The sequence below is a fragment of the Misgurnus anguillicaudatus genome, chromosome 10 (genome assembly GCF_027580225.2).
Source record: "Misgurnus anguillicaudatus chromosome 10, ASM2758022v2, whole genome shotgun sequence".
NCBI lineage: Eukaryota > Metazoa > Chordata > Actinopteri > Cypriniformes > Cobitidae > Misgurnus > Misgurnus anguillicaudatus.
In genome coordinates this window covers 37,100,506-37,127,242 of record NC_073346.2, presented here as the reverse complement: position 1 = coordinate 37,127,242, position 26,737 = coordinate 37,100,506, and the positions used below count along the sequence as shown (strand labels likewise).

General features: G+C 36.5%; 1 protein-coding gene and 1 pseudogene across 6 annotated transcripts in view; one reads left to right on the top strand and one right to left on the bottom strand.

Annotated features, from left to right (window-relative positions):
* The window catches only part of csmd3a (CUB and Sushi multiple domains 3a), a 489,960-nt gene that overhangs the window by 429,789 nt on the left and 33,434 nt on the right, over positions 1-26,737 (top strand). For all 6 annotated transcript variants that reach the window (XM_055211335.2, XM_055211334.2, XM_055211332.2 and 3 more), the window contains 3 exons: positions 5,167-5,340; positions 23,987-24,160; positions 24,399-24,472. In XM_055211335.2, coding sequence (XP_055067310.2) covers positions 5,167-5,340; positions 23,987-24,160; positions 24,399-24,472 — 422 coding nt within the window. The remainder of the gene's footprint in view (positions 1-5,166; positions 5,341-23,986; positions 24,161-24,398; positions 24,473-26,737) is intronic.
* Positions 22,650-22,766, bottom strand: LOC141367588 (5S ribosomal RNA; annotated as a pseudogene).

Below are 26,737 nucleotides of genomic sequence, written 5' to 3'. Positions count from 1 at the left end.
AGCGCTTTTTACAATGTGTAAACTTTAAAAAGTTAGCGAGATGTTGGTTTTACCGGTTGTTGATGAGTAACAGCTGTGAATGATCACCGCCGCTTAAGCAGCCACGTCACAGGAGAAAAAGTGAACAGTGTCCCAATGTCAAGTCAGCTAGAGTCCTTACCAGTGCCCAAACCTGCATACACATTCTCAACATGGGGCGATGGGAACAAATTCGCCCAGCATCACCCGCAGTGATTGGGAGAGCCGCTCTAATTTGCCCTTGTAGAACGTTGCGTCGTATTAGTTCCGCTTTGGCGCTCGCGTGTAAAATTTAAATAAATGTATACTTTTTTATTTGGTCAGCACGGGGTGGCAACAGGGGTGGCCAGGGACATGTCTACAGAGGCACGGGCCACCCTTGGCCTCCGTGTAGAACCGCCACTGCATTCTTGTAACGCAGGTCAGTGATTAGGAAGCTAGTTATTTTAGTTATTTATTTAGTTATTTAACACCCCCTGGAGGCGTGTGGATTACCTCTGTGGCTTTTTTGGGGCTTCAAATCAAAAGCACCGTTTACTACGATTATAAAGCTTGGAACAGCAAGGATATTTTCTATAACTCTGATTGTGTTTCTCTTCCTTGTTATTCTAACACATTGACCCCTTATGAAAAACTTTCCATTATTTTTCTCGAAGTCAACAAAAATCGAGCAGGACCAAAACAGCTGATCGCTGTCAAAAAAGTTTAGTGACGACGTCCCAAGGATGACAGCAGCAATGACAGTGTTCTTAATATGGCAAAGTGTTTTGATTAATTCCATTAATGTTTGTTTTGTTTTTCAACTAAATGAATATAACATGGTAAAGATGAATACACATTTATATTTTGATTCAATAGATTGATAACTTTTTGCAGAAGATATAATAATTTTTTATAGTAAATCTTTGAAAATCAAATTATTATTTAAATTATTAAAAAAACATTTTTATGTTATTATAACCTAAATATGCTATGTGTCATTTTGTCACTTTTTTGGTATAGAAAACACATTTTTACCCAAAGTAGTCAAAATGGATGTATTTTGTTTTGGAACAAAACTCTTAATAAATATGTGTTTTCTCTATGGGGTCGTTTTTATTTTTGGCTGAACTGTCCCTTTAAATACATCCAGACTATTAATAAAATTGACTGCTGTTACCAGTAGCGGAGTGGCCATCGGGAGAGTCGGGACATTTCCCGGTGGGCCGGTAGTGTTTTGAGGCTGCGAGGGCCGGTCTGATAATAGTTATACATTGATGTGCGGCCGCTTCCCGCTGGGCAAACTGTGCAGCCTCTTTGCTCAACACAGTAGGCTATATAAAAGTGCTCAACCTGTTAGGCAGGTCCAACCATGTTTAGGATTTAAAAAAATATAGGGGGATTATTGAACGGCCCCTCTCCAAATTGCATAGCCTGTCGGCCTTTGATGTGAAAAGCCACGTTGCCGAATGCCTGTTTATTGCAGTACATATATGCGGTCGGATTGATCCATCAAGCGGAGACTATTTGATAGAAAGTGTGGATTAAGGATGTTTAAAATCTCTAGCCTGGTGGTCAGTACTTTTGCAAAGGTTTATCTCCATATGGCTATATATCATAAATAAAATTTAGAAGGGTAACTTTGCAGTATCACATTTTATATTTCCTACTATTAGATTTCTATTATATTTCCATATTGATAGACGAGAATATTCAACTTGAATATATAAATATCCTCACAACATTATTATTTCTCAAAACTTTGACAAAAATTATTTTCAAATGAACTGTATTCTTAGTTATTCAAAGACGCACACATTATTCCAGATATGATTTTAATATTAGACGAGATTATATAACGGCAATGAACGTCTCATATCCACATATAAATTAACATTACAGCATAATGAAATTAATAAAAAGACAAGGAAGCAGGATTGGCATGTAAATTGTATTATTATTAGAGGGAAAAAAGCAATATTACTGAAATAAACTCTGAGGTAAATGCGCCAAACACGTTAAAACAAATAAGCAATAACCGTGGAAAAAACATTATTAGGCTATCTCTCAAAATTTTATATGACAAAAATTATATTTAAAGGAAATATTCTTACAGTTATTCAAAGATGCACAAAATATTCCATATTACTCCGTTTATGAGCACATTCATCTCTGGTCTCACTCTGTTATGTAATAGCTGATTGAGGTGCGCATCTCCGTCTTTCAACCAGGTATCATTTTGTATAGTTACTCATTTAGGAAAATTAGCCATGATTTAATGATTTTATTATTATTATGAAAACGTTTATTTTTTTGGCAAATTGATTACGATTTGTATTAGCCTACCCTAGTTTTACTACAAATAGGCTACGAAACATTTTTTTTTATCACGGAGGGCCGGTGGTATACGAAATTTCCCGGTAGATTTTTTGGTCCCACTCCGCCCCTGGCTGTTACACCATCTGAAACTACAACTAAGTCCAGCTATGCGTGTCTCCGAAGACTCATTCTGCCGCAATGATAGCAGAGACCCATTCATGTTACCATGGTAAACTTACCTTTACTGCCTCCAGATGAAAAATGGTCAGCAAAAAAAATTGCAAAATAAAACGATGAAATTTATAGGACTTTTTAACAAGTTTATTGATGTTTTAATATATTTAAATATCCAAATATAAAAAATACCCAAACCAGGACATTTGTTAGAAGATAACAGTTGATGACACTCCTTTCACACCTGTTTCATGTAACTGTGGCAAAATAAAAGATTTCTCTCAAAACATATACAGTCTAACAAAAAAATATTTTTTTTTACTACTGGGTGAAAAACATTAAGGTAGTGTAATTGAGGAAAGCAAAATAAAGTAAACAGTAACATATTATACCCAAAATTCTTCATACAGGGGACTACCAGTTAAATTGATATTTGGGACTGAAAATTATTTCGACCATGTTTTGCAACATTTTTAAAATTGTTCTGTAATTGCTAATAAGACCTTTTAACACCACAGACTGAACAAAACTAAACATTTCTTGGTAACTGGTTGGTCTAAATTGGTATCATCTAATTGTGTACTGTACCTAAATTTAACAGCTGCTATTCAACTTAATCTAACCTAAACCTTTCTATCAAAGTTATTTGACATTATCAAGATACATTTAAACTATAGCGAATAAACTGTAATGATGTTAGTAATTTTGAAGGTGTTTGAATAAATAATGTATATGTAAAGGATTGGTGCGGTCTCTCATTACTTTTTCAAGCATAAAATACTGATAATTGTGTAGCCTGTATTAGGTGAGACATAGGGCCCTATTTTAACGATCTGAAACGCAAGTCCGAAGCGCAAAGCGCAAGTGACTTTGTGGGCGGATCTTGGGCGCTGTTGCTATTTTCCCGGCGGGAGAAATAAGTCTTGCGCCGGGCGCAAATCAATAAGGGGTTGGTCTGAAGTAGGTTCATTATTCATAGGTGTGGTTTGGGCGTAACGTCAAATAAACCAATCAGAACGCTATCCAACATTCCCTTTAAACGCAAGGGCGCAAGTTCCATGGCGGGTTGCTATTATTATGACTGATTTACCAGGCGCACACCAGGAGCGGTTCACAGGCGAGGAGACCGACGTTCTTGTAAGAGCAGTCAAAGACAGAGAAGTTGTTTTGTATGGGGATAGGACAAACCCGCCCAAATCAACGTCGGTTAAACAGGCGTGAGAGGAAATAGCCGCAATTGTCTCATCAGCTGCACCAAGCACTACAATGATGTCAGGAGACGAGGGGATCCCAAGCTTGCCAGCATAAATCGGGCACGCCGGGCACACAGGAGGACATCGCTGCGTCCACCCTCACCGCTGAAAGGGTTTGGGGGCTTTGAAATCGGACACAAGAAACGCTAGCAAGGTCCACCCCCAGAGTACACTTACAAATCAAGTTCACATACATGAAGGTTTCTTATGAAAACATTTTAATTATTATTTAGATAAAATAAACGTAATACAGCCACACAACAAAATGAAAATATTTGAATCGTTATTTGCATGATAATTGTTTAACGCTGCCACACAAAATAAATAAAAACTATCACCACAATGCTCACCACAATGATTTCCCTTATCTCATGTATCAATATTTTTTATTGTAACAATTTATGATTTGCAAAAATAACTGTTGCATCTGTGTAGATTAGATAAGCAATGCGCGTTGTGCACGGTCAAGCATGCGCCCTTAAAATAGCATAATGAACCACGCGCAACGCGCCACTGACTTTAGACTAGTTTTTTTTTGGTTAGTAGCGCAATTGTTTTTTGAAACTGCAAAATAGCATAAGAGATGGTTTGCGCCGGAGCACGCCTCCTTTTTTGCACTGAACCGCCCAGGGAGCGCAAGTTCATTCCCTATTTTGCCGACGTGCGTCTGTGGAGGGAAAAACCCGCTGTGCGCCGGTGCAAAATATGAAATGATACATGCGTCACTGACAAAGTCAATTGCGCTGGGTGCAAGATAGGGCCCAAAGTCTCATCATTTTAGGTTATTAGTTTGTTTAACTTGTTGAGATTTTTCACATTCACTACGCCTAGTTGGTACAACAGGTATACATTTAATGCAGGGTGCAACGGGTATAAATTTAACACAGGGATTAAGGTGCATTTTATGTCCATACTAGTTTTACACCTGGATGGATGTACGTCCAGTTGGTGCAACTCACCACAGATGCCTAATTTGTGATTTTTTTTACAGGAGAGTATTAAAGTTGCTTTTAAATGAAGTTAACTGTACTTAATTGACCCAAATATAATGGGTGTTTGATGGCTTAATAGTATTGCAGATGAGAGGAAAGATTTTTTATATGCATAATTGAGAAACTATTTTATTAAGATGTTGATAGATTAATGTGTTAGCAACACAAAGGTCTCGTTTTTTGTTTTGGGTTATGTTTACATTTTAATCAATTAATAATCCTAAATGTGTGTATGTTATGATGTATATGTTTGCCATTTTTGTGGCTCTGTTTGTGCCATAATTCAACATTAGTGAATTGTATGCTGAAACTGTTAAAACAGTGCAGACTTGTGTTTGTCAATAAATGATGCTGTAGTATAAGCTGGTGGAGTTAATTCGCAGTGAATTAATCCCGGTGTTCCTCTCTTCACTTTTCTCCCCCCTGCCGAGCGGTGACGTGTGGTCCCCCTCCCAGTATCTCCAGTGGTGACGTGGAGGGCTCTGTGTTCGAATGGGGCGTCAGCGTGAGCTACCGCTGTCAGACGGGTTATGAACTTTCCTTCCCTGCTGTCCTTACGTGTGTTGCCAACGGCTCCTGGAGTGGAGAGCTTCCTCTGTGCCTGCGTGAGTTAGTTTGGATAGTAGATTTGATTTTTAAGGAATTGTCCTTGATCTTTTATTATAAAAGTTCATTATAAGGTGCAAACATGCTGGAGATTTCAGAACGAAAAACCTCTTGAATGTCTTGAATAGATTATCTCTATCTTGATATTGTGTATATATGATCTGAAAGACTTGAAATAATAATATTTGACCACCAACATTTACTATCCACGCCAGTTACTTCTAATTGGTGTTTGGAAAGTTGGTCTGTCCAATCATGTGAAGCAATGAGGAGGAAGTGAAATAATTATTTCTATAATAATATAAAGTATGATAAAAAGCATGGAGTTTGTAAGAGGCGCTGGTGTAGTGGGCAGTGCTCCGACAAATAGCACAGACACGCTTTCAACATCCTGAGTTCAAGTGCCGTCTTGGCGTCCTTTGCCGGTCCCGTTCCCCTCTCTCCACCCTGTATTTTCCTGTCCTCTCTGTACTCTCTGTCAATTAAAATGCACTCAAAAGAAACTGTAAAAAGAATATAAAGTGTGACCCTGCCTGTAAATTCCGAGATAAAGCCTTTTTTGTAATTTATACAATGTAAAAAAAACTTGATATCTTTAAAATTAGTAAGAGCATGTCAAAGATTGAAATCAATAATTGAAATTAAACTTTTTTTTTAACCTCTTAACTGTTTCCCCGCCATTGACGAGTTATCTCGTCAATTAAGAGAAAACATTTCCCTGCCAATGACGCTTTTCTGATTTTTACGGTAATTTGTAATTTTGCTATTATCCTAGATGGCGTTCTTACCCAATTTATAAAAAACTGAAGCAAAAACGAATGTAATAAATTTTAAACGCTGTGTATGTTTTGATAATCGTTCTGAATCTGATCTCTAACAAAAGTTGTTTACAAAAATGCAATTTTTTTTGGTTTTTGCTCAAAATGTGTTATTTTTGAAGAAACCTACCCATATTTAAGAGGTTATAAAAACAGAACAAATGAAGATAGGAAGAAAAGTTTTCCCCCCCTTTGTTTGTTTGAAAGCAGAGCGTCTGTTCTTTTATTTGATAAATTTGTATGTTTATATATTTATAGATGAAAATTTTTCTGGAAGGCTTTTTGGGAAACTTTTGTGAAAATCACAAAAAATGCCCGCGGGCAACTTTTAAAAAAAGGCTGGTGGGGAATTAGTTAATTTCATCATTAGATTATAAGAAATTTGTATTTTAAGTCTTAAAGGCACAGCATCAGCATTTTGAAGAAGGTGGAAGATTTAAAGAACAAGTTCGGTATTTTACACTTTAAGCCTTCAGATTGTTTATGATGAAACAGAACGGTTTTGACTGAAATTTTGACATGTGATGCTGGCCCGAGAATTTTTCGGGTGTTTCTTGTATCACCTCCCACCTCTGTAATGGCTCTATAGGTGCACAGGAACAATCCTTCCTAAAATGCATTAAACTTTCGTTTAAAAAGACGTGAAACTCACAGAGTGGTCAGGGGTGTTCACTAATATGCTCACACAAAAATCGCTGCAAAATACGCATTCCAACAGGTTTTATCGTAGTTTTGTCCAACTCCATTGACTTGTATTAGATGTGCTGTGAGGTATGGTATTACACCGCGCCGGGAACTTTGTTTATATTCTTGCAATTGGCAAATGGCAAACTGGGCTGGAGTGTCTATTATTCAAGCTCTCAGCGGAAGAATATACGGGTGTGAGGCGTTTGGAAAAGGTGCACAAGTTTACAACGAATGCTAAAACATCTGTTGGAAAGCATCTTTTGCAGCGATTTTTGTGTGAGCATATCAATGAACACCCCTGACCACTCGGTGAGTTTCACGTCTTTGTCAACGAAAGTTTAATGCATTTTAGGAAGGATTGTTCTTGTGCACCTATACAGCCATTATAGAGGTGGGAGGTGAAACAACAAACACCCGAAAATTCTCGGGGCCGCCGCATATGTCGAAAATTTCAATCAAAACCGTTCTTTTTTATCATAAACAATCTGAAAATAGGGTTTTAAGTGTAAAATACCGAACTTGTCCTTAAAGAACACTCTCATTGCTGCTGTCTTCCTTGGGACGTCGTCGCTGAACTTTTTTGACAGCGATAAGCTGTCAAATGTTTTGGTCCTGCTCAATTTTTGTTTACTTAAAGTAAAATAATGCACTGAAAAATGATTCATTGAATTTAATCAATTTTTTTAAGTATAGTGTTTGCAATCAATTTATTTAAGCTACATTTAAACAAAAGTTTTATATTTTATTTTACTTTACAGGGCTCGACATTAAGGCTTGTCCGCTTGTCCGGGACAAGTGGATTTTTTGTAGGACAAGTGTAAGAGAAAATTAGTTGTCCGACTGGACAAGTTAAATTTCAATCAATGTTACTTAACGTTATGTGCCGTTAACGACAGATCAGAACAAGCAGCGCAAACACCGAGCGGAATATTGAACAGAGAGCGCGGCACACCGACACACACGTTTACATGTTACTGTTATTGTTACTAAACAAGCTGTGCGCGCATTAAACCTTATCGCCGAACATGTGTGTGTGTGCGTGCTGCGCGACAGCGATTTGAATCTGACAGAGTTCGTCACTGTACATTAAAAATCCCACAAACATTACAGGGTAAATGCTAGGTTTAAGATTGATTTTATATATAACAGATAATCTAGATACATTTATTCTAATAAGTTTTAAAACATGGTAATGTTTTGCTTTAGTGTTTTTATGTCAGACAATCATTAAAAAATCTTCTATTATTTTGCTTTAATTGCTAGTCCGGGTTTGGTTGAAGGCTACAGTTTGTCCGGTTAGAACAAGTATATCTCACTCAAAGTATTCAAATCGTTGACTTTATTAAATGTGCATAGATGTGTGGTTAGTATAATGCACGCACACGCACAGTCCACAAAACCTCCTTTGATTTTAATCAATCCTGCTTATATAAACTATAACTATTTACACTATTAAGCCGATCGCCTTTCCTGTTATCATTCACCTGCTCTATTCTCCGACACTGCGCAGACTCTCTAGCGGTAAGTTTTGGAACAGTCCATTTCGCACTTAATAACAGGGGTGACCGGATTAGTCCATTTATTGAAGGTGACACTTTTCTACAATCATTGAAATGTGGGAAAAATGAAGAGAAAGGCAGCGGATATAGCATCATTCTTCAGAAAGAGAAGCAAGAAGCAACCAAATGAATCTTAGTAAAATACATTTCAGTGGCCTACAAAATTCACATGATTTTCTGGTCTCTATAGTATTTTCAGCAATGGGAGATATACATGGTTTCAAAGTAAATTTCAAAAGTTTTATTTGATTAAATAGTTTTAAAAAACATGAGGTTGAATTATGACTATAAATTTTATGTTAATCTCAATTCATTTTAATTAAAATTCAAGTATTGTAGCAATTGTATGTTATACATTATTCTTATTAACACACCTATAATCCTTAAAAGTATTTTAAGGATGGATGATAGAGATTTTATGTGCCACCAGAGAAACTGCTGGCCCCTGCCTGCCCACCCCTATGAGAAATCGCTGGCTCCGCCACTGATTAGCAAAACACAAAAAATACATTATATTATAAATCTTTACCCGGACAAGTGACTTTTGTGCATGGACAAGTGAAACACAAATTTTCTTGTCCGAAGGACAAGTTGCTCAAAAAGTTAATGTCAAGCCCTGCTTTACTAATCTTTGTTGTTTAAATGTAGCTTAAATAAATTGATTGCAACCACTTACCTTAAAAAAATTGATTAAATTCAATTAATATTTTTTTTCAGTGTGGAAAGTTTTTCATAAAATCCTCTGGGGTCAATGTGTTAGCATGACAGAAGCTTGATGCTGTCGTGTGAGAACAAGCAACAGCTGGCATTTTTCCTTCACCCGAGTGCCTCTCACATAAATTATTAGATGTTAAAGGCTTACGTTTTTCCCCGCCACAGAAAACCACCACAGGTTTATCAATGCCATCAAAAGCATTATTTTGTTTTTGTTTGTTCGTTGATCACGAAGTACAAAATAAATGAGGAAAACTAGGATTCTGTGTGTATTCAAAGCGCTGCCATTATTGTTTACAATGTGTGGAATGGTGCGCTGTGATTGGTTGAGCGGATTTATTGCATTCTGCAGAGAAGGACTGCCGTTTGTCACGGTTTGGAAAGATAGAGAGAAAAGATGACAGAATAACATGGCGGATATCGGATTTGCGTAAAATGAAGAATTGACTTTTTAATACCGACTTGATACAATACTAATTTTGGTGGTAACTTATTTGTTTAAAATGGCGTTTATCGCGTTTACTCTTCAAATATTGCTCAAAAAATCTTCCTTTGTGTTTAAACAAAGAAATGTATACATGTTTGAAACAACTTAAGTGTGAGTAAATAATTACCTAATTTTCATATTTGGGTGAACTATCCCTTTAATGCACCTTAGCACCACTTTAACATTGATGTTGACGAATTTCAAACAGTAGGTACAATTTTGTTCACACTGCCCTGTAAATTAAAATGCAAATTCTTGTGGTATGTATGGATTTAGAGAAATAAGCTTTTCATCCGGTACAAAGGTACACAGCCTTTGAAAATGGACTTTTCAAGCATTGAAAACTGAGATACCATCATACTAGGCTTTTATTTGTGAGAGCTTTTCACACATTTCTGTTGTTCATTAATGGAATATAAAGAGCTGCTTTTCATCACCCATAACCAATATTCCAGTGTGATCTATAAAGAAAAACATTGTGAGCTGGCAGCGAGCGTAATTAACATTTGATTTTTTTCTTCTTTATGGCCTCTCTTTCCATTTAGACTGCAGATATCTGTACATTAATGTTTGTGTCGCAGAGAAATAATAATGTATTGCAAGCAGCAAAAGCCTTTTTTGCCTTGCGTGATTCAACTTTTATAAGGTTTTGGAGAATCTCAAGCAAGTAAGTTATTTTAAAGTAAACAACTCATTAATTTTTGCCTCATTAAAAGCCACAAACTTAGATGTACCCAGGGCTAACTGGGGTCCTCTGTCAGAAAGTAATGCTGGACGTAATTTTGTCGCCCATATGCCCGCTGTCCAGGAGATAACACGAAAAAATATGTTAAAATGGCATACAGAGTGTACGTAGATAAAGTGCAAGTAAAATAACTTTTTGGGGGAGATAAAGCAAAAACATTATTATTTCTGCCAGGAATCTCCTACCACTACAAAGTATTGTAATGGTAACGTGATGTGAACATGTTTGTGAAGGTAGGTACATCCTTGTCTTAAAGGCACACCGCGAACGTTTTGGCCACTAGGGGCGCTAGACATGTATTTTTCATGTCTAGCGCCCCTAGAGGCCACAAGCGCCGCAGCACTGTGGCAAAGGAAAAGAAGTCATCCACTGAATAAATAAATTGCAAGCGAACAGAAAACAATGTCTGATCAGGAAAAGCGCATAGACCAAGCAATGCTGAAGATGTTAATTGGTTGCTTCAGGTGTGTTTAATTAAGGTTGGAGATAAACTGTTCATGACAGTCGATTGGCAGGAGCAAGATATAAACGTTTTGTACCTAAAACTAAGTTGTTATTGTGCTTGTTTCAGATTCATTTTATCTCTAGATCGGACTTACGTTGTCTTATTTGTGATAGGCTAGCCTACTCATATGCGTCAACTCTTTAGGTCACAAAGTCCGTGGAGTGCCTTCCAGCATGTCATATGAATATAGTTTCATTTTTTTCAAACGCCAAAAGATCGCGTAGCTCACGTTTACAAGCCAATGTCATTATAATAGCCTATTTGGTTACTGTTTTACAGATTGGATTTAGCACATTTTAGCTCAAACATTTGTAATGTGCATGTCAGCAATTGCAAAGCTAAAATCAGAATGAGAATGCTACCGATAGCTATAGCCAGTGTTGGGGGTAACGCATTACAAGTAACGTGCATTACGTAATAATATTACTTTTCTGAAGTAACGAGTAAAGTAACGCATTACTTTTTAAATGTAGCCTACACATTAATATTTGAGTTACTTTTTTAAAAAAGTAATGCAAGTTACATTTTTAATTTAATTAATTCGATAAAAACAAATTATCTACTGAATTAAACTAAACATAGTCACATTATCCACTCTATGCGTACACGCTATAGGATGGATACCCGAACCGAGCCCGGGCCGGGTTCGGACAGATATTTAGAAATTATGTTCGGGTTCGGGTCGAGCTCGGCGCAATAAAGCATTGAACATTTGGAATTTAAAACAGCTTATTATAATATGTAGGTAGCCAATGAGCCTGTTTAAAGCGATAGTTCATCTTAAAATGAAAAACGCGCGTTCACATCACCTTCTTATTCATCTAATGTTTAGTAGTGGGTTGCGAAACAACTTCACAGGTCCATAGTGCCACCTACTGTATCGGGTGCACGTGAGGCCATACACTATACACAGCTTCCGTTTTTCTGTGGATAGTATTTTATTAAAGGTAAAAAGTTTCTCGCACAAACTGGTCGTTTCGTGTCTTAGGACATCGATGTGTCGTCACGAGCCGCAGGGTTTAATTTGGATTTGTCTGTGCATGTTTTTTTCTCTATCGGAGTTTTGTTTACATCCACTTCCATTATACAACTGACAGACTGAAATGGTTGGAGTTAAAAATCTACATTTGTGTTTTACTGAAGAAACAAAGTCAACAACCTCTTCGATGGCCTGAGGGTAAGCTGATAAACATAAAGTTTCATTTTAAGATGAACTATGGCCATCCATCTTCATGTGTGCGTAAATGTGTTTATGTTGCTGTGACAATGCGATTTTTAACTGTTTCGGGCTCGGACATAAATATCTTAATGCCTGTCGGGTTACGGTCGGGTCCCGTTACTGCGCTTTCGGACGCTGGCCGGGCTCGGACAGAAAAATGCGTCCCGATCCACACTAACGCCTGTGTTGGAACCACGGCCGGAGTGGGGCCACTTTTCAGCCCGGGAGTTTCAGGCCCAAGACCGGCCCACTTTTTCCATAGTGTTATTCCAAATTAGCACTTTTTTCTAATTGGACAAATAAAGCAACAGTTCAGCTCTTACTATTGTTTTTATTAATATCATGGTTAAACAAATAAGGTAAAAGTTGAATAATATTTCACTTAAGATGAGAAGTTAACAAAAATATTCCTCTACACTCTAAAAAAGGCTGTGTTATTTTTTACCCATAATGGGTAAATATTGGACAGAACACATGCTGGGTTAAAAATAACCCAATGTTGGGTTGTTGTTATGCAACCATGGATTATAATAACCCAACAGTTGGGTTAAAACAACCCAACTGTTGCGCAATTTTAACCCAGCAGCGTGTTCTGTCCAATATTTACCCATTATGGGTCAAAAATAATCCAGCCCTTTTTGGAGTCTATTCCACAAGGAAAGGTTGATAAATTGCTAATGCTATGAGGGCTATGATTAATCAGATGCAAATAGAAATATAAAACCCAGTCCTAATTAAAAAAGAAAACAATTTGAAAAAAATATTGAATCCAATATTGGGTAAATATATAGCATAACAAGTGATTTATAAGCTTTTTTCGGCTGGTCATTTTTGACTGGGAACACAAAAGGTGTTATAGGGTTCTGAACACAACCTGAGGGTTAAATAACTTTAATTCATATTGTTTACTCATGGCATCCTCATTTTCAGCGGGGTATCTGCTGCTCAGAAGCTGCTTGCATAATATTTGCAAAGTCTATGAATCGCCATGTATACACAAAAGGCTAATATTTTAACAAAAAAAACGTTGGCTTGTAAATAGTTTGACAAACGGTATTAGCAGAATAATTACGTTGCTAATGCTAATCATTACTAGGCTTATTTCTCTTTAAGTTACCTGTTGTCACTTTTGTTTGTCCTCTTGAAAATAAATCTGTAAGTTTGGCACATTTGGCAGCAGCATCCTCCAATGGATTTTTTCTTCAACCTGTTTTTACGCCCTCCTCCTCTCAGACGCGTATTGTTACGGTAGGGCCGGCCCAGCCTACCGGAGAAAAGTTTTCTGGGACGTGCTATGGACCGAACCAACTCTATGGGAGGGGGGGAAAACTCCCTCACATGGTACAACCCATGCAGAGCTGCGCGCTGTCAATGCGAAACGTGTGAAGTGTCATTTAAAGAGAAGATAGACTCACTAACGTGACAAATGTAAAAAAAAATAACTCGACCGGCCCAAAAGTGAAGCGGCCCACCGGGAATTCTCCCGGTTCTCCCGATTACCCACCCCGGGCCTGGAACAGTTTGAGTCAAATACTGAGATGGCAGGCCAGAGCTCGACATTTTTGTAATGAAATATGCAATTTCTGAATGCAGAACTTTTCAGCCATAAAAAACACCTGCAAGGCCTGAAAGAGATCAAGCCTCAGCCAAGAAAAAGTAACGCAAAAGTAACTAAAAAGTAGCGTAAGCATTACTTTCCATGAAAAGTAACTAAGAAACACAAGTAGTTACTTTTTTGGGAGTTACTTAATATTGTAATGCATTACTTTTGAAAGTTACGTTCCCCAATACAGCTAACCATCAATAAGTATAATGTTAGCGTTTACTAGCTAAATACCAGATTGATAATTCGCTACTGTACTAGCATTACTTAATTCATTAAGATAAATGGAGGATCAGATAGCTCCTGTAACATAGCCAGGCAGACAACAAATTAGAAAATCTAAAGATAGTATGCAAGCAGTATAACATTACTTAATAGTCCAAAAGCATGACGGCTAAGTCAGCATCATCAGGAACCCCTCCTCCCCTTTTAGTTCACGCCAGTGAGCGAACGCTGGCCCAACATTGATCCTTGTCCTTCCTTTTATTCCTTTTACACTCTCCCGTTTTCTCTTTTCTGGTCTCCTCAGACAAAATCTTGGGTTTCTTTTTCTTAGTTACTGCTTCGGCCATGACATAAACTTTCGGAAAATAAATAGTTGCGCTCTCATGTCCGAATTTGGGGAAGTGGAGGAAGGGACGTATGCCATAAAGCAGTCGAATTTTGTAGTTATTTTTGTGCTTGGGTAACTACACTGCAAAAAAATGATTTTCAAGAAAAAAATGTCTTAGTATTTTTGTCTGGTTTTCAGTATAAATATCTAAAAATTCTTAAATTAAAGACGGAGTCCATGATGTTGGAAAGCCAATGTTGATATTTGAAATCACCTAAACAAACACGCCCCTACCCCAATAGAATCTGGACCTTCTGTTGATAGACCCGCCCCACACATACGCAACCCGGCATTTGATTTGATTTGATTGGCTATAAGTGTGTTTTGGTAGTCGGCCCGTCTCCTTTTCCAACGCGTTTTTCAAACATCGTGGACTCCGCCTTTAAGATGCTTTTTCTTGATGAGCAAAACGGCTCAAGAAAATAGTTTTTAGACCAAAAATATAAATTTAAGTTATTTTGTGCATAAACAAGCAAAAAAATCTTGAACATTTTTCTTAAACACAAAATTTAAGAAAAATTTGCTTACCCCATTGGCAGATTTTTTTTTGCTTGTTTTATGCACAAAATCACTTAAATGTAATAGTTTTGGTACTAAAAACTAGACTTATTTTCATGGGTCGTTTTGCTGATGAAGAAAAGCATCTTAATTTAAGAATTTTTTTATATATTTTTACTGAAAACAAGACAAAAATACTGAGAATTTTTTTTCTTGAAAACTTTTCTACTTAGTATTTTTGTCTTGTTTTCAGTAGAAATATCTAAAAATTCTTAAATCAAGATGTATTTTCTTGATGAGCAAATTATCAAAGAAAATAAGTCTAGTTTTAGAAAAAACATGTCAAATTTAAGCGAATTTGTGCTTAAAACAAGCAAAAAATCTGCCAATGGAATAAGACATTTTTTTGCTGAATTTTTATTGTATTAAGTTAACTCAAGAAAACATTTCTTATTCACTGAAAAAATGATTCATTGAATTTACTAAATTTTTTTAAGGTAAGTGCACTGCAAAAAATGACTTTCTTACTTAGTATTTTTGTCTTGTTTTTAGTAGAAATATCTAAAAATTCTTAAATCAAGATGTATTTTCTTAATGAGCAAAATGACCTAAGAAAATAATACTAGTTTTTAGACAAAAAATATACAATTTAAGTGAATTTGTGCTTAAAACAAGCAAAATTATCTGCCAATGGGGTGAGAAAATTTTACTTGAATTAAGTGTTTAAGAAAAAAGAAATCTTATTTCACAATTTTTTTCTCACCCCATTGGCAGTTAATTTTGCTTGTATTAAGGACAATTTCACTTAAATTGTATATTATTTGTCTTAAAACTAGACTTATTTACTTAGCTCATTTTGCTCATCAAGAAAAAGCATCTTAATTTAAGAATTTTTAGATATTTCTACTGAAAACAAGACAAAAAAACTAAGTAAGAAAGTCATTTTTTGCAGTGTGGTTGCAATCAATTTATTTAAGCTACGTTTAAACAAAAGTTTTATATTTTATTTTACTTTACTAATCTTTTTTTGTTTAAATGTAGCTTAAATAAATTGATTGCAACCACTTACTTAACCACTTAAAAAATTGTAAATTCAATAAATAATTTTTTCAGTGAATAAGAAATGTTTTCTTGAGTTAACTTAATACAATAAAAATTCAGCAAAAAAATAAATTTAAATTCAAATAATAATATTTTTCAGTGTTCCATTGCCATATTTTTTGCTTGTTTTAAGCAAATATTCACTTAAATTTGATATGTTTTGTCCAAAAACTAGACTTATTTTCTTAGGTCATTTTGCTCATCAAGAAAATACATCTTGATTTAAGAATTTTTTGATATTTCTACTAAAAACAAGACAAAAATACTAAGTAAGAAAGTCATTTTTTTGCAGTGTACCTTTTTAGAGTTTCAAGTACAAGTAAAAGTGATCCAGACCCCGTAAGGCTATGGTAGACATCTCATTCAACCTATTTTAAGTTGATGTAGCATCACAAGGGTCTTGGAAATATATTATGAAGGTTGAAAAACTGCAGTGTCACTTTAAAGACCCAGTTCAACACCACATTTATATACCTTCTTTTGTTTCCTTTTCTTTTCTTTTCAACTGCATTTCATGGCCTACAGTAAATAAGGTTTAATAGATATTTTTAATCATGCGTTTTGCACACTGCAGCCGTGTGGGATTCAGATTTGCCCTTTGTTGTGTGCTGTTTGTGGTTTCTCCATAGACCTTGTATTATTCATCAAGGAGTCTCTCTCTCTCTCTCTCTCTCTCTCTCTCTCTCTCTCTCTCTCTCTCTCTCTCTCTCTCTCTCTCTCTCTCTCTCTCTCTCTCTCTCGCTCTCTCTAGCTCACATTTTTATGCAGAGCTTGCTTTAGCCTGAAGCCATTGAAGTCAGGAAAATAAAAACACAGTGAGATGGGAAGGAGCTATGTACTGTAAAAACATCACCGCTATGTCGCGGTGACACCGTTGACCTGTGACGCTCTAACGTTGCTTGTTGAATATATAATGGCAACGAGTGTTTGTACGTCATGCCTGTTTGCATCTTTATCCATCACCGGCCCGTCTCAATTTATATGGCAGGAATGCATCTGTTCCCTGACCCTGCCAGGCATCCTTGTGTCATCGAGTCTAAGTGAAAATGCATCAAATCAGAAAGCCGTAATTTCAAGGCAAAGCTGCAGCGCTGTGGGTGCCGGTCATGCCGGATCAGAAGGGTCTGAGAATTCCTCTGCTTCTCTCTCCTTATGCGGCGTGAAGAGAATCAAATGTGGGTTTTATCGCAGTAAATTGCAAAGGCTTTTTGTATCAAAGTGCTGCTGGGAAAGCTTGATCCGCATTTTCCTATTTGTGTATAGAGAAAGCTAACTAAATATGTAACGGTTCATCTTGATGTCCTGAAATGTGGAAATTTAAACGTTGTAGAAAAAAGATTTTATTCAACAATTTGTTTTCCTCCTTGGTCGTTCAGTGCGCGTTCACGAGCAGACTACAGCGCATGCACCAGACGTGACCTGCCAACGTTTTTACACATTTTTTTTTAATTTAAAGAGCACCTATTTCATTGCTAAAAAACAACTTTATTTTGTGTATATAGTATAATACAATGTGTTCGCGTGGTTTATGGTTAAAAACATTATTTTTCACATACCGTACATTTTTGTAGCTCCAGATTTCATTATCTTCCTGAAACGCAGTCCCTGATTGGCCAGCTAATCTGTACATTGTGATTGGCCTGAATACCTCTGACGTCAGCCGGAAATGTGACGCTCCTTACCATGTTTGAAAGATTCGCTCACAATGCAACGCTAACAGGAGTTAACTTACAGGCTGAGTCCGAAGCGGGAGGAATTATGATAATGTCGGTCTTGTCTACATCACTAATCTCAGGAAGTAAAATGTTGCCTAAAATCCGTGTGTTTGTTGTAGTCCAAGAAAAGAGATTTACGTTGGAGACAATAATGTCATTGTTTACTTTGGGGTTTGTACCTTTTGCATATTGTTAACATGAACTAATACACACTTAAGGGGGTCGCACACCGGATGTGCAGCACCGCGTAAGTCGCGTCTAGGATAACTCAGAGGTAGAGGTCTACACGGGTCCAAAAATTCCTACCCGAACCCGATCAGACCCGCAAATGTGCTACACTGAACCGACCCGGACCCGTCTGTTGTTTTGAAAGCTGGACCCGGAACCGACACGGACCCGTCTATTATTTAAAAGCTGGACCCGGAACCGACCCGGACCCGTCTATTATTTAAAATCTGGACCCGAACCCGTCCGGGAAAACACAGACCCGACCGGCAAATATTCTTTAGCTAAATGTTATTAATAAGTCAATAAACAAGTAGCGAAAATTAAACTTTTTGTCTTAACCATAGAAGTTAGTCATCTCCCTCTTTGTACCTGACTGTGTGATGCACAATCCTTATTTCCAAGAAAGTTCCATCCATGTTATTCCTCTCTTGACGATTGAAGTGTTTAATGCTTATTCCAGCTTTAAAAGTCCACTTTACAGTCATGGTGATTAATAACGCAGTTTTACATCGGGTCAACTTGCTTAATAACGTTTGCCCATTTGGATTATAATAACGATTGCTCGTTCAGTGCCATGGCTGCTTTCGTTAGCTTTGCTTCTTTGCTATCATCTCTGTGCTCTTTGAGCAGAGTCGCGAAAACTTTAGATATAACAGCAAGACGGTCAATTTATAATATTATTATAAAAATTAGAGAAATCAGTGCAAAATGCACGGTACGGCGGAATAGGTCCCGCCTTCTAAATACAAGAGCCAATTGTCAAAAGTAAAGTCATTGCGTCTCACTGCAGAAGCTCCTGACTGGTAACCAGAAAAACATTACAAGAGCACATGCGCGTTAGCTGCCTTTTTGGAGCAACCAAATATAAACCTTTTAATGCAATTTTAGCGTCATAGAAAAAATGTATGGGACAGTTCATCTAAGTTTTTGTTGCTGTTTTTGAAATATTTTATTTAAATGTGTGTGTTCTCCGAGTCCGATCGACCTCGGGTATTACCCACAATGTTAAACAGACCCGGGACCCGAAGTAATAGATTGAGACCCGGCCCGGACCCGGCTGATCATTTAAAATATAGACCCGAACCCGTACGAGTCCCGGGTCGGGTCCCGGGTCTTCGGGTCTCGGGTCTTCCGTGTAGACCTCTACTCAGAGGTGTCGTAAACCGGAAGTGCACATTAAATTGCGCGAGCTTAGTAAGATAGCGTCTACTTCAAAATGCAAAATATACGTTAGCAGCCAATGTTAATCGTTAATGATTTGGGACAAATATGATGTTATTTAATGTTAAACTATATGAGTGGTGCTCTGTGGCGTGACAGGGATTTGAGCAGCTTCCTGAGTCAAAGCTGGGCGCCGCGGACAGGCGGCACCTGTCAGCGCCGGTGTGCGTATACTCATAGAAAACAATGTGTTAGATTTTTTCAGAATGGGCTGAGCTGCGCGTCCGGTGTGCGGCCCCCTTTATGCAAACATTGTAAACAATACTTTAACAGGACGTATAAATGCACAAATTTCTTGCCAGCATATTCACGTAAGCATAATCGTTAGTTTTGTTTTTCTTCGTTTTTCTTTACGCACAAAAGTTATCTCGTTGCTTCATTGAACTACTGATGGCACATGGACCATTTTGGTGATGTCTTTCATTCTTTTCTGGGATTGATTGTAAAAATAAAACTGCAGCCTGTGGGACAGTCACAAGCCTCCGTTTTCATAAAAAATATCTAAAAATGTGTCGTGAAGACAATCTTAAGACTTAGGTTTAGAACGACACAGGTGTAAGTAAATTATGAAAAAATGCAATTTTGGCATGAACTAATTCTTTAGCATTTTAGTCTTAGACTTAGAATTGTCTGAATAAAAAACAGCTTGCAATGACATCTTAAAATAAGCTTCATTGTTTTGTCTGTGTATGTTTGTAAAACCTAAATATCCTTTAATTTAGGCTTAATCATGGCTTAATCTAAACCCAATCTTGTTTATTTTTTTCTGCATATGTCTGTGTTTCCGGTACTGCTTGCAAATGGTTTCAGTGATTCTTAGTGCTTGAATAACACTGTCAGCTGATGGTCATCGGTGTTGACCCAGTCCATCTCTGACTTTCAGATCCCACCCTGTGAATAATACATCACAGACTATGTTAGCTGCCATGCCTCCTTTGACTTTCCATTTAGTACATAAAGAGGTATAATTGCTCTGATTCACATTCAGGTGAGTCAACCTCTGTACCCGTGGGGCCGCTAAAATGCACCGCTCAACTTCTGATCTTTAAATACCACGTTGCCTGCGGAGCTTTGCTGCAATTTATACGACAAATGCTTTTGCCCCTGGTAATTCTGCTGTATCAAATGCAGAAATTGATTGCATTTGGGCTCTGTCAGTCTTTTAGTTTCCAATAGTGAGTCTGTATTATTTTTTTGTCCTGGCAAAACCAGAGCCTGCGACTATAAAGTCAACCACAAAGCTGTTTACCCTTCTTCTTTAGTCAACATTGAGATCTATTATCCACACCTGTATATTTGTTTATGTTGGGAGTATGTACTTCTGAAATGAGCTGTTGAGAAAACATCATTATGCTTTTAAATCAATGCAAGGCCAGATTTCCTCCAGAATTTAAGACCTTGATTTTGATTCCTCTTCCTGTATTGAGTTCACACAGTCTGTCTCCAAGCAAGTGCCCTAGAAGTTTGTTTGGAAATGTCAGATCAGATCGCTTACAAATGAATCATTGTGAAATCAAGGTTATCAGTAGAGATGTTCACTGACGACAGCGATGGATCAGCTGTGAGGAATCGCAGGGCGATCTCAACTCACTTTGGAAGATTAGACGAAATAAGCGAATCTTTATAACCTTCCAGACTCCGATGGCCATCAGCTGCCAGTCTTATTTAAACTATATAGATCTCTGTAACATTTTAATGGAAAGGGGTATGCATAAGACTGACATGACACCTTCATAATTTTGACATGACACGTGTCATGAACATGAAGGAGATTTTATGCACGTTTATGAACTGTTATTAAGTGTCAATCGCTCAATTATGTAATTTTTAATGCAAAGATGACATTGTTTAAGATGTCTTTGTTATGACAGCTTGACTTACCAAGACAACATAACTTGACATAGAAGATTAATGACACTCTTTTTTTTGGAAATATGCTCATTTTCCAGCTCCCCTAGAGTTAAACATTTGATTTTTACCATTTTGGAATCCATTCAGCTGATCTCCGTGTTTGGCGGTACCACTTTTAGCATAGCTTAGCACAATCCATTGAATCTGATAAGACCATTAGCATCGCTCTCAAAAATTACCAAAGAGTTTTGATATTTTTCTTATTTAAAACTTGACTCTTCTGTAGTTACATCGTGTACTAAGACCGACGGAAAATTAAAAGTTGTGATTTTCTAGGCAGATATAGCTAGGACTATACTCTCATTCTGGCGTAATAATCAAGGACTGATGCCGTAACATGGCTGCAGGAGGCGCAATGATATTATGCAGCGCCCAAAAATAGTCCCCAGCTGTTGAAAGTTACCAAGGGGGCTATTTTCGGGCATGTGTAATATCAGAAGAGTTCAATTTTACATTTTTAAAATAAACTCTTTGGTCATTTTTGAGCGTGATGCTAATAGTCTAACCAAATTCAATGGACTATGCTAAGCTATGCTAAAAGTGGTACCGCCAGAGCTGGAGATTGGCTGAATGGATTCCAAAATGGTAAAAATCAAATGTTTAACTCTAGGAGAGCTGGAAAATTTGCTTATTTTCAAAAAAGTGGAGTGTCCCTTTCTAGCTGTAGTTGTCATTTTAGTTCTTATTCAACTTTTTGTATTATTTTAGTAGGTAATTTTAAAGTACAGTAAAGTGTTAATAAAGCCCTTTTCACACATATTTATATTATAGAAATTACGCGGAAAATACATCTGGGATTTTAATCTATACATTTCTCATCATAAATTGTAATGTGCATTTAAAATCCCTATTTTAAAGCACTAAAAAACTTTTCTTGTTTTGATGACACTCGCGTCCTCCATACGGCACGCCCCTTACAGCATTGTTTCTGTCTTTAATCAAACACAACACTTTCTGTTAATGTTATGGCAATGTTACTAGGTCCCCTTTACGGGAGCGATCCCAAAACATTTACGGGACGTGTTTGTGTTCACACAGAAGGGTCTCAGCCAATTTTACAGAAATTTTCTGGGATCAAAGTGCTGCTTGAATGTGTTTTATTGTGTTTTATCTTCTTTACACTGCAGAAAATGACTTTCTTACTTAGTATTTTTGTTTTGTTTTCAGTAACAATATCAAAAAATTCTTAAATTAAGATATATTTTCTTGATGAGCAAAATGACCTAAGAAAATAAGTAATAATAATAATAATAATTCGTTACATTTATATAGCGCTTTTCTCAGTGCCAAAGCGCTTTACATATGAATGGGGGAATCTCCTCAACCACCACCAATGTGAAGCATCTACCTGGATGATATGACGACAGCCATATTGCACCAGAACGCCCACCACACACACCAGCTTATTAGTGGAGAGGAGACAGAGTGATATAGCCAATTAGTATGAGGGATGATTAGTAGGCCAATGGGCAAGTATGGCCAGGATGCCGGGGCACACCCCTACTCTTTTTCGAAGGACATCCTGGGATTTTTAATGACCACAGAGAGTCAGGACCTCGGTTTAACGTCTCATCCGAAGGACGGTGCTTTTTTTGACAGTATAGTGTGCCCGTCACTATACTGGGGTGTTAGGACCCACACAGACCACAGGGTGAGCACCCCCTGCTGGTCTGACTAACACCTCTACCAGCAGCAACCTGGTTTTCCCAGGTGGTCTCCCATCCAAGTACTGACCAGGCTCAGCCCTGCTTAGCTTCAGTGGGCAAGCTGTCTTGGGCTACAGGGTGATATGGCTGCTGTTCTAGACAAAAAATATACAATTTAAGCAAATTTGTGCTTAAAACAAGCAAAAAATAAACTGCCAATGGAATAAGAAAAAATTTCTTGAATTAAGTGTTTATGAAAAAAAGAAACTTGTTTCAAGTAAATTTTTCTTATTCCATTGGCAGATTTTTTTGCTTGTTTTAAGCACTTATTTACTTGTCTAACACCCAGACTTATTTTCCTAGGTCATTTTGCTCATCAAGAAAAAGCATCTTAATTTAAGAATTTTTTTATATTTTTACTGAACCCAAGACAAAAGTACTACATAAGAAAGTAATTTTTTGCTGTGTATAAACTTCAAAAAATGATTTTCAAGAAAAACTATTCTTAGTATTTTTGTCTTGTTTTCAGAAAAAATATCTAACAATTCTTAAATTAAGATGCTTTTTCTTGATGAGCAAAATGACCCAATGAATTAAGTCTAGTTTTTAGACCAAATCAAATTTAAGTGATTTTTTGCATAAAACAAGCAAAAAAAATCTGCCAATGGGGTAAGCAAAAAAAATTGTGACATTTTTTCTTAAACACTAAACTCAAGAAAAATGTAAGAAAAACTTGCTTACCCCATTGGGAGATTTTTGGTTGTTTTATGCACAAAATCACTTACATTTGATATGTTTGGTCTAAAAACTAGATTTATTTTTTTGGGTCGTTTTGCTCATCAAGAAAAAGCATCTTAATTTAAGAATTTTTAGATATTTTTACTGAAAACAAGACAAAAATACTAAGAATTTTTTCCTTGAAAATAATGTTTTGCAGTGTAGGTCCTGGAGAAACGTTGCACACGGTTAAAATGACAATAAACCTATACTCTGACTTCAAAGCTAGTTAGTTAGAATGAAACATTAACTGCTGAAGTCAGTTTAAAATCAGTATTAACCCTGTGATCTGTCATAGTAAGTCTTCATGCTTATTGTGAATAATGTGTGCATGTGAATTAAAAAACCCGACCATAGTAATATTTCTTTAAAACGACTGACAGTGCACACACTTCTTATCTCCTGTCATCAGATACGGCTTCATTCTGCTCTGTAACTTTTAATAATCTAATCATGTGCTGCAAGATTAAATCGAGTTCAGCTTGACTTTTTCTGAAATACGGTACATCACGTTAAAGACGTTAAATGGATTATGATTTTATGTAAAACCGTACATAAAAAGCATGAACTCTAACAACTGATATTTAAATCTTTACAGCCAAGTTCTGTGGTGACCCTGGGTTGCCTGCACGAGCCAGAAGAGAGGGACCGAGTTTCATCTTTAAATCTGAGGTCACCTACAGCTGCAGCGCCCCCTACGTGCTGGTGGGCTCATCTACACGCTCGTGTCAAGCGGATGGCATTTGGAGCGGATCCCAGCCGCGCTGCATAGGTAGCGTATTATGCTGTCTGAATGGGATATTATTGCATATACAGATTTATTCAGTAAAGGGTTGTTAACCAGTAATGGAGTTACACTGTAATATGCACACCAGCTTTGATCTATGTTGGATTATTATTACCCTCTGCTGCAGTTTATCCAGGACTACATGAGCTTCTCCTAATGCAATTATGAAGATAACAATGTAGACGTCGATGATAACGATGTCATTATATCACTTTTACTATAGAACCGACCAAGACCACGTGTGAAAATCCAGGCACCCCGGAGTACGGCTCTCTGAACAGCAGTCTCGGCTTTAAGGTGAGAGACGGTTGATCTACGCTTGATACTCCTGGACTATCCTGGACTCTCGTATCAAAGCTATTATAATCAGAATAAGTATGAGACGATTTCTGTCAGTCGTAGCTCGCTTTTATCTTCAAGCACAAAAGCGGGCTGTTAAAATAGTACAAGGTGACATGTGATGTGCTTATTAAGAATTGAAAGTCTTTCCATGGTTGCCGAGTCAAACGGATATTCACTGTGCTCATGTTATCTAAAGCAGTTAGTGCCACCATGAGGATCAAAGCCGGATTTTAGAGAAAAAATTCTCATTTCAGTGTCAATGCATTGGGTTTCTTTATATAAAAATGAACTAAAAGCTTTCCAGACTGACATTGTTTTTATAAGCACAATAGATTTATTGTCAAACAGATTCGGTCAGATTCAAGCCGTAGCGGTTTAGGATGTGTGGCCGGGGGTGAGTACGCTCTTCAGATGTTCACTATATCTACTTAAACGACCCTGCCGCCACTTTAAGGACTGCTCGGATGCTGATTTTTCTTTCTGAAAGGGATAAATGAAGCATAAGATGAATTAGGCACTTGAGTTAAACAGAAGAATGGATTCCACATATATCCACCGCTAGCTTTACTTCCCGTAACATCATGGGAGCGAAAGCAGCTCACTAATGTGCAAAATGACCCATGAAATTAAGTCTAGTTTTTAGACCAAAAATATCAAATTTAAGTGATTTTGTGCATAAAACAAGCAAAAAAATTCAAGAAAAATTAGCTTACCCCATTGGCAGATTTTTTTTATGCACAAAATCACTTAAATTTGATATTTTTTGTCTAAAAACTAGACTTATTTTCTTGGGTCGTTTTGCTCATCAAGAAAAAGCATTTTGGATTAAGAATTTGTAGATATTGTTACTGAAAACAAGACAAAAATACTAAGAATTATTTTTTCTTGAAAATCAATTTTTTACAGTGCATTAATAGCTTTTGTTTTCGTTCATTTTCGTTCATGGTCATTTTTAATCATGAACTTACCAGATGACCCTAAAAGTTAAAATATGTGTATTAATTTGTGAAGAGAATAGATAAACAAAGACCATGCGTCACTTAACATGTTCAAGTTCATCACATAAAACAGATAAATGAATGTTTGTTTTTTCCGCAGTGACCGATGAGGCGGTAAAACATGCAACATTTGTGCCTGAACACGCAAATATAAACAAATCAAATTACAAATAACAAATAAAATAAGATTTTTTTTTTTGGCATAAATTCACTTAAATTTGATTTTTTTTGTCTAATATACTGCAAAAAAAATGAATTTCTTAGTATTTTTGTCTTGTTTTCAGTAAAAATATCTAAAAATTCTTAATTTAAGATGTATTTTCTTGATGAGCAAAGTGACCTAGGAAAATAAGTCTAGTTTTTAGGCAAAATATATAAAATTTGAGCAAATTACTCCTTAAACAAGCAAAAAAAAATTGCCAATGGAATAAAAAAATTTTTCTTGGATTAAATGTTTATGAAAAAGTTAATTTATTTCAAGAAAAGTTAACTTATTTCAAGATTTTTTTGCTTGTTTTATGCACTAATTTATTTAAATGTATGTTTTTTGTCTAAAACTTAGACTTATTTTCTTAGAATTTTTAGATATTTGTTCTGAAAACAAGACAAAAATACTAAGTAAGAAAGTCATTTTTTGCTGTGCTGAAATACACTGCAAAAAATGATTTTCAATAAAGAAAGTTCTTAGTTTTTTTGTCTTGTTTTCAGTAAACATATCTAAAAATTCTTAAACCAAAATGCTTTTTCTTGATAAGCAAAACGACCCAAGAAAATAAGTCTAGTTTTTAGGACAAAAATATCACATTTAAGTGATTTTGTGCATAAAACACGCAAAAAAATCTGCGAATTTTTCTTGAATTTAGTGTTTAAGAAAATTTTTCAAGATGTTTTGCTTGCCCCCTTGGCAGATTTTTTTGCTTGTGTTAATTTGCTCATCTTAATTTAAGAATTTTTAGATATTTCTATTGAAAACAAGACAAAAGTACTAAGAATTTTTTTTCTTGAAAATCATTTTGCAGTGCACTTATATTAAATTATCTTAATTTTAGGTCGTCCATAATTTTGTCCCCACCATGGATAAAAAATTATTCATCAGAGGAAGGGATATAAAGACCAGAAGGGGAAATAATGTATTACCTTAGGGCATACATTTCAAACTCTGTGTATGTTTTGATCATCGCTCTGAATCTGATCTCTATTAAAAGTCTTGTTTCAAAAATGC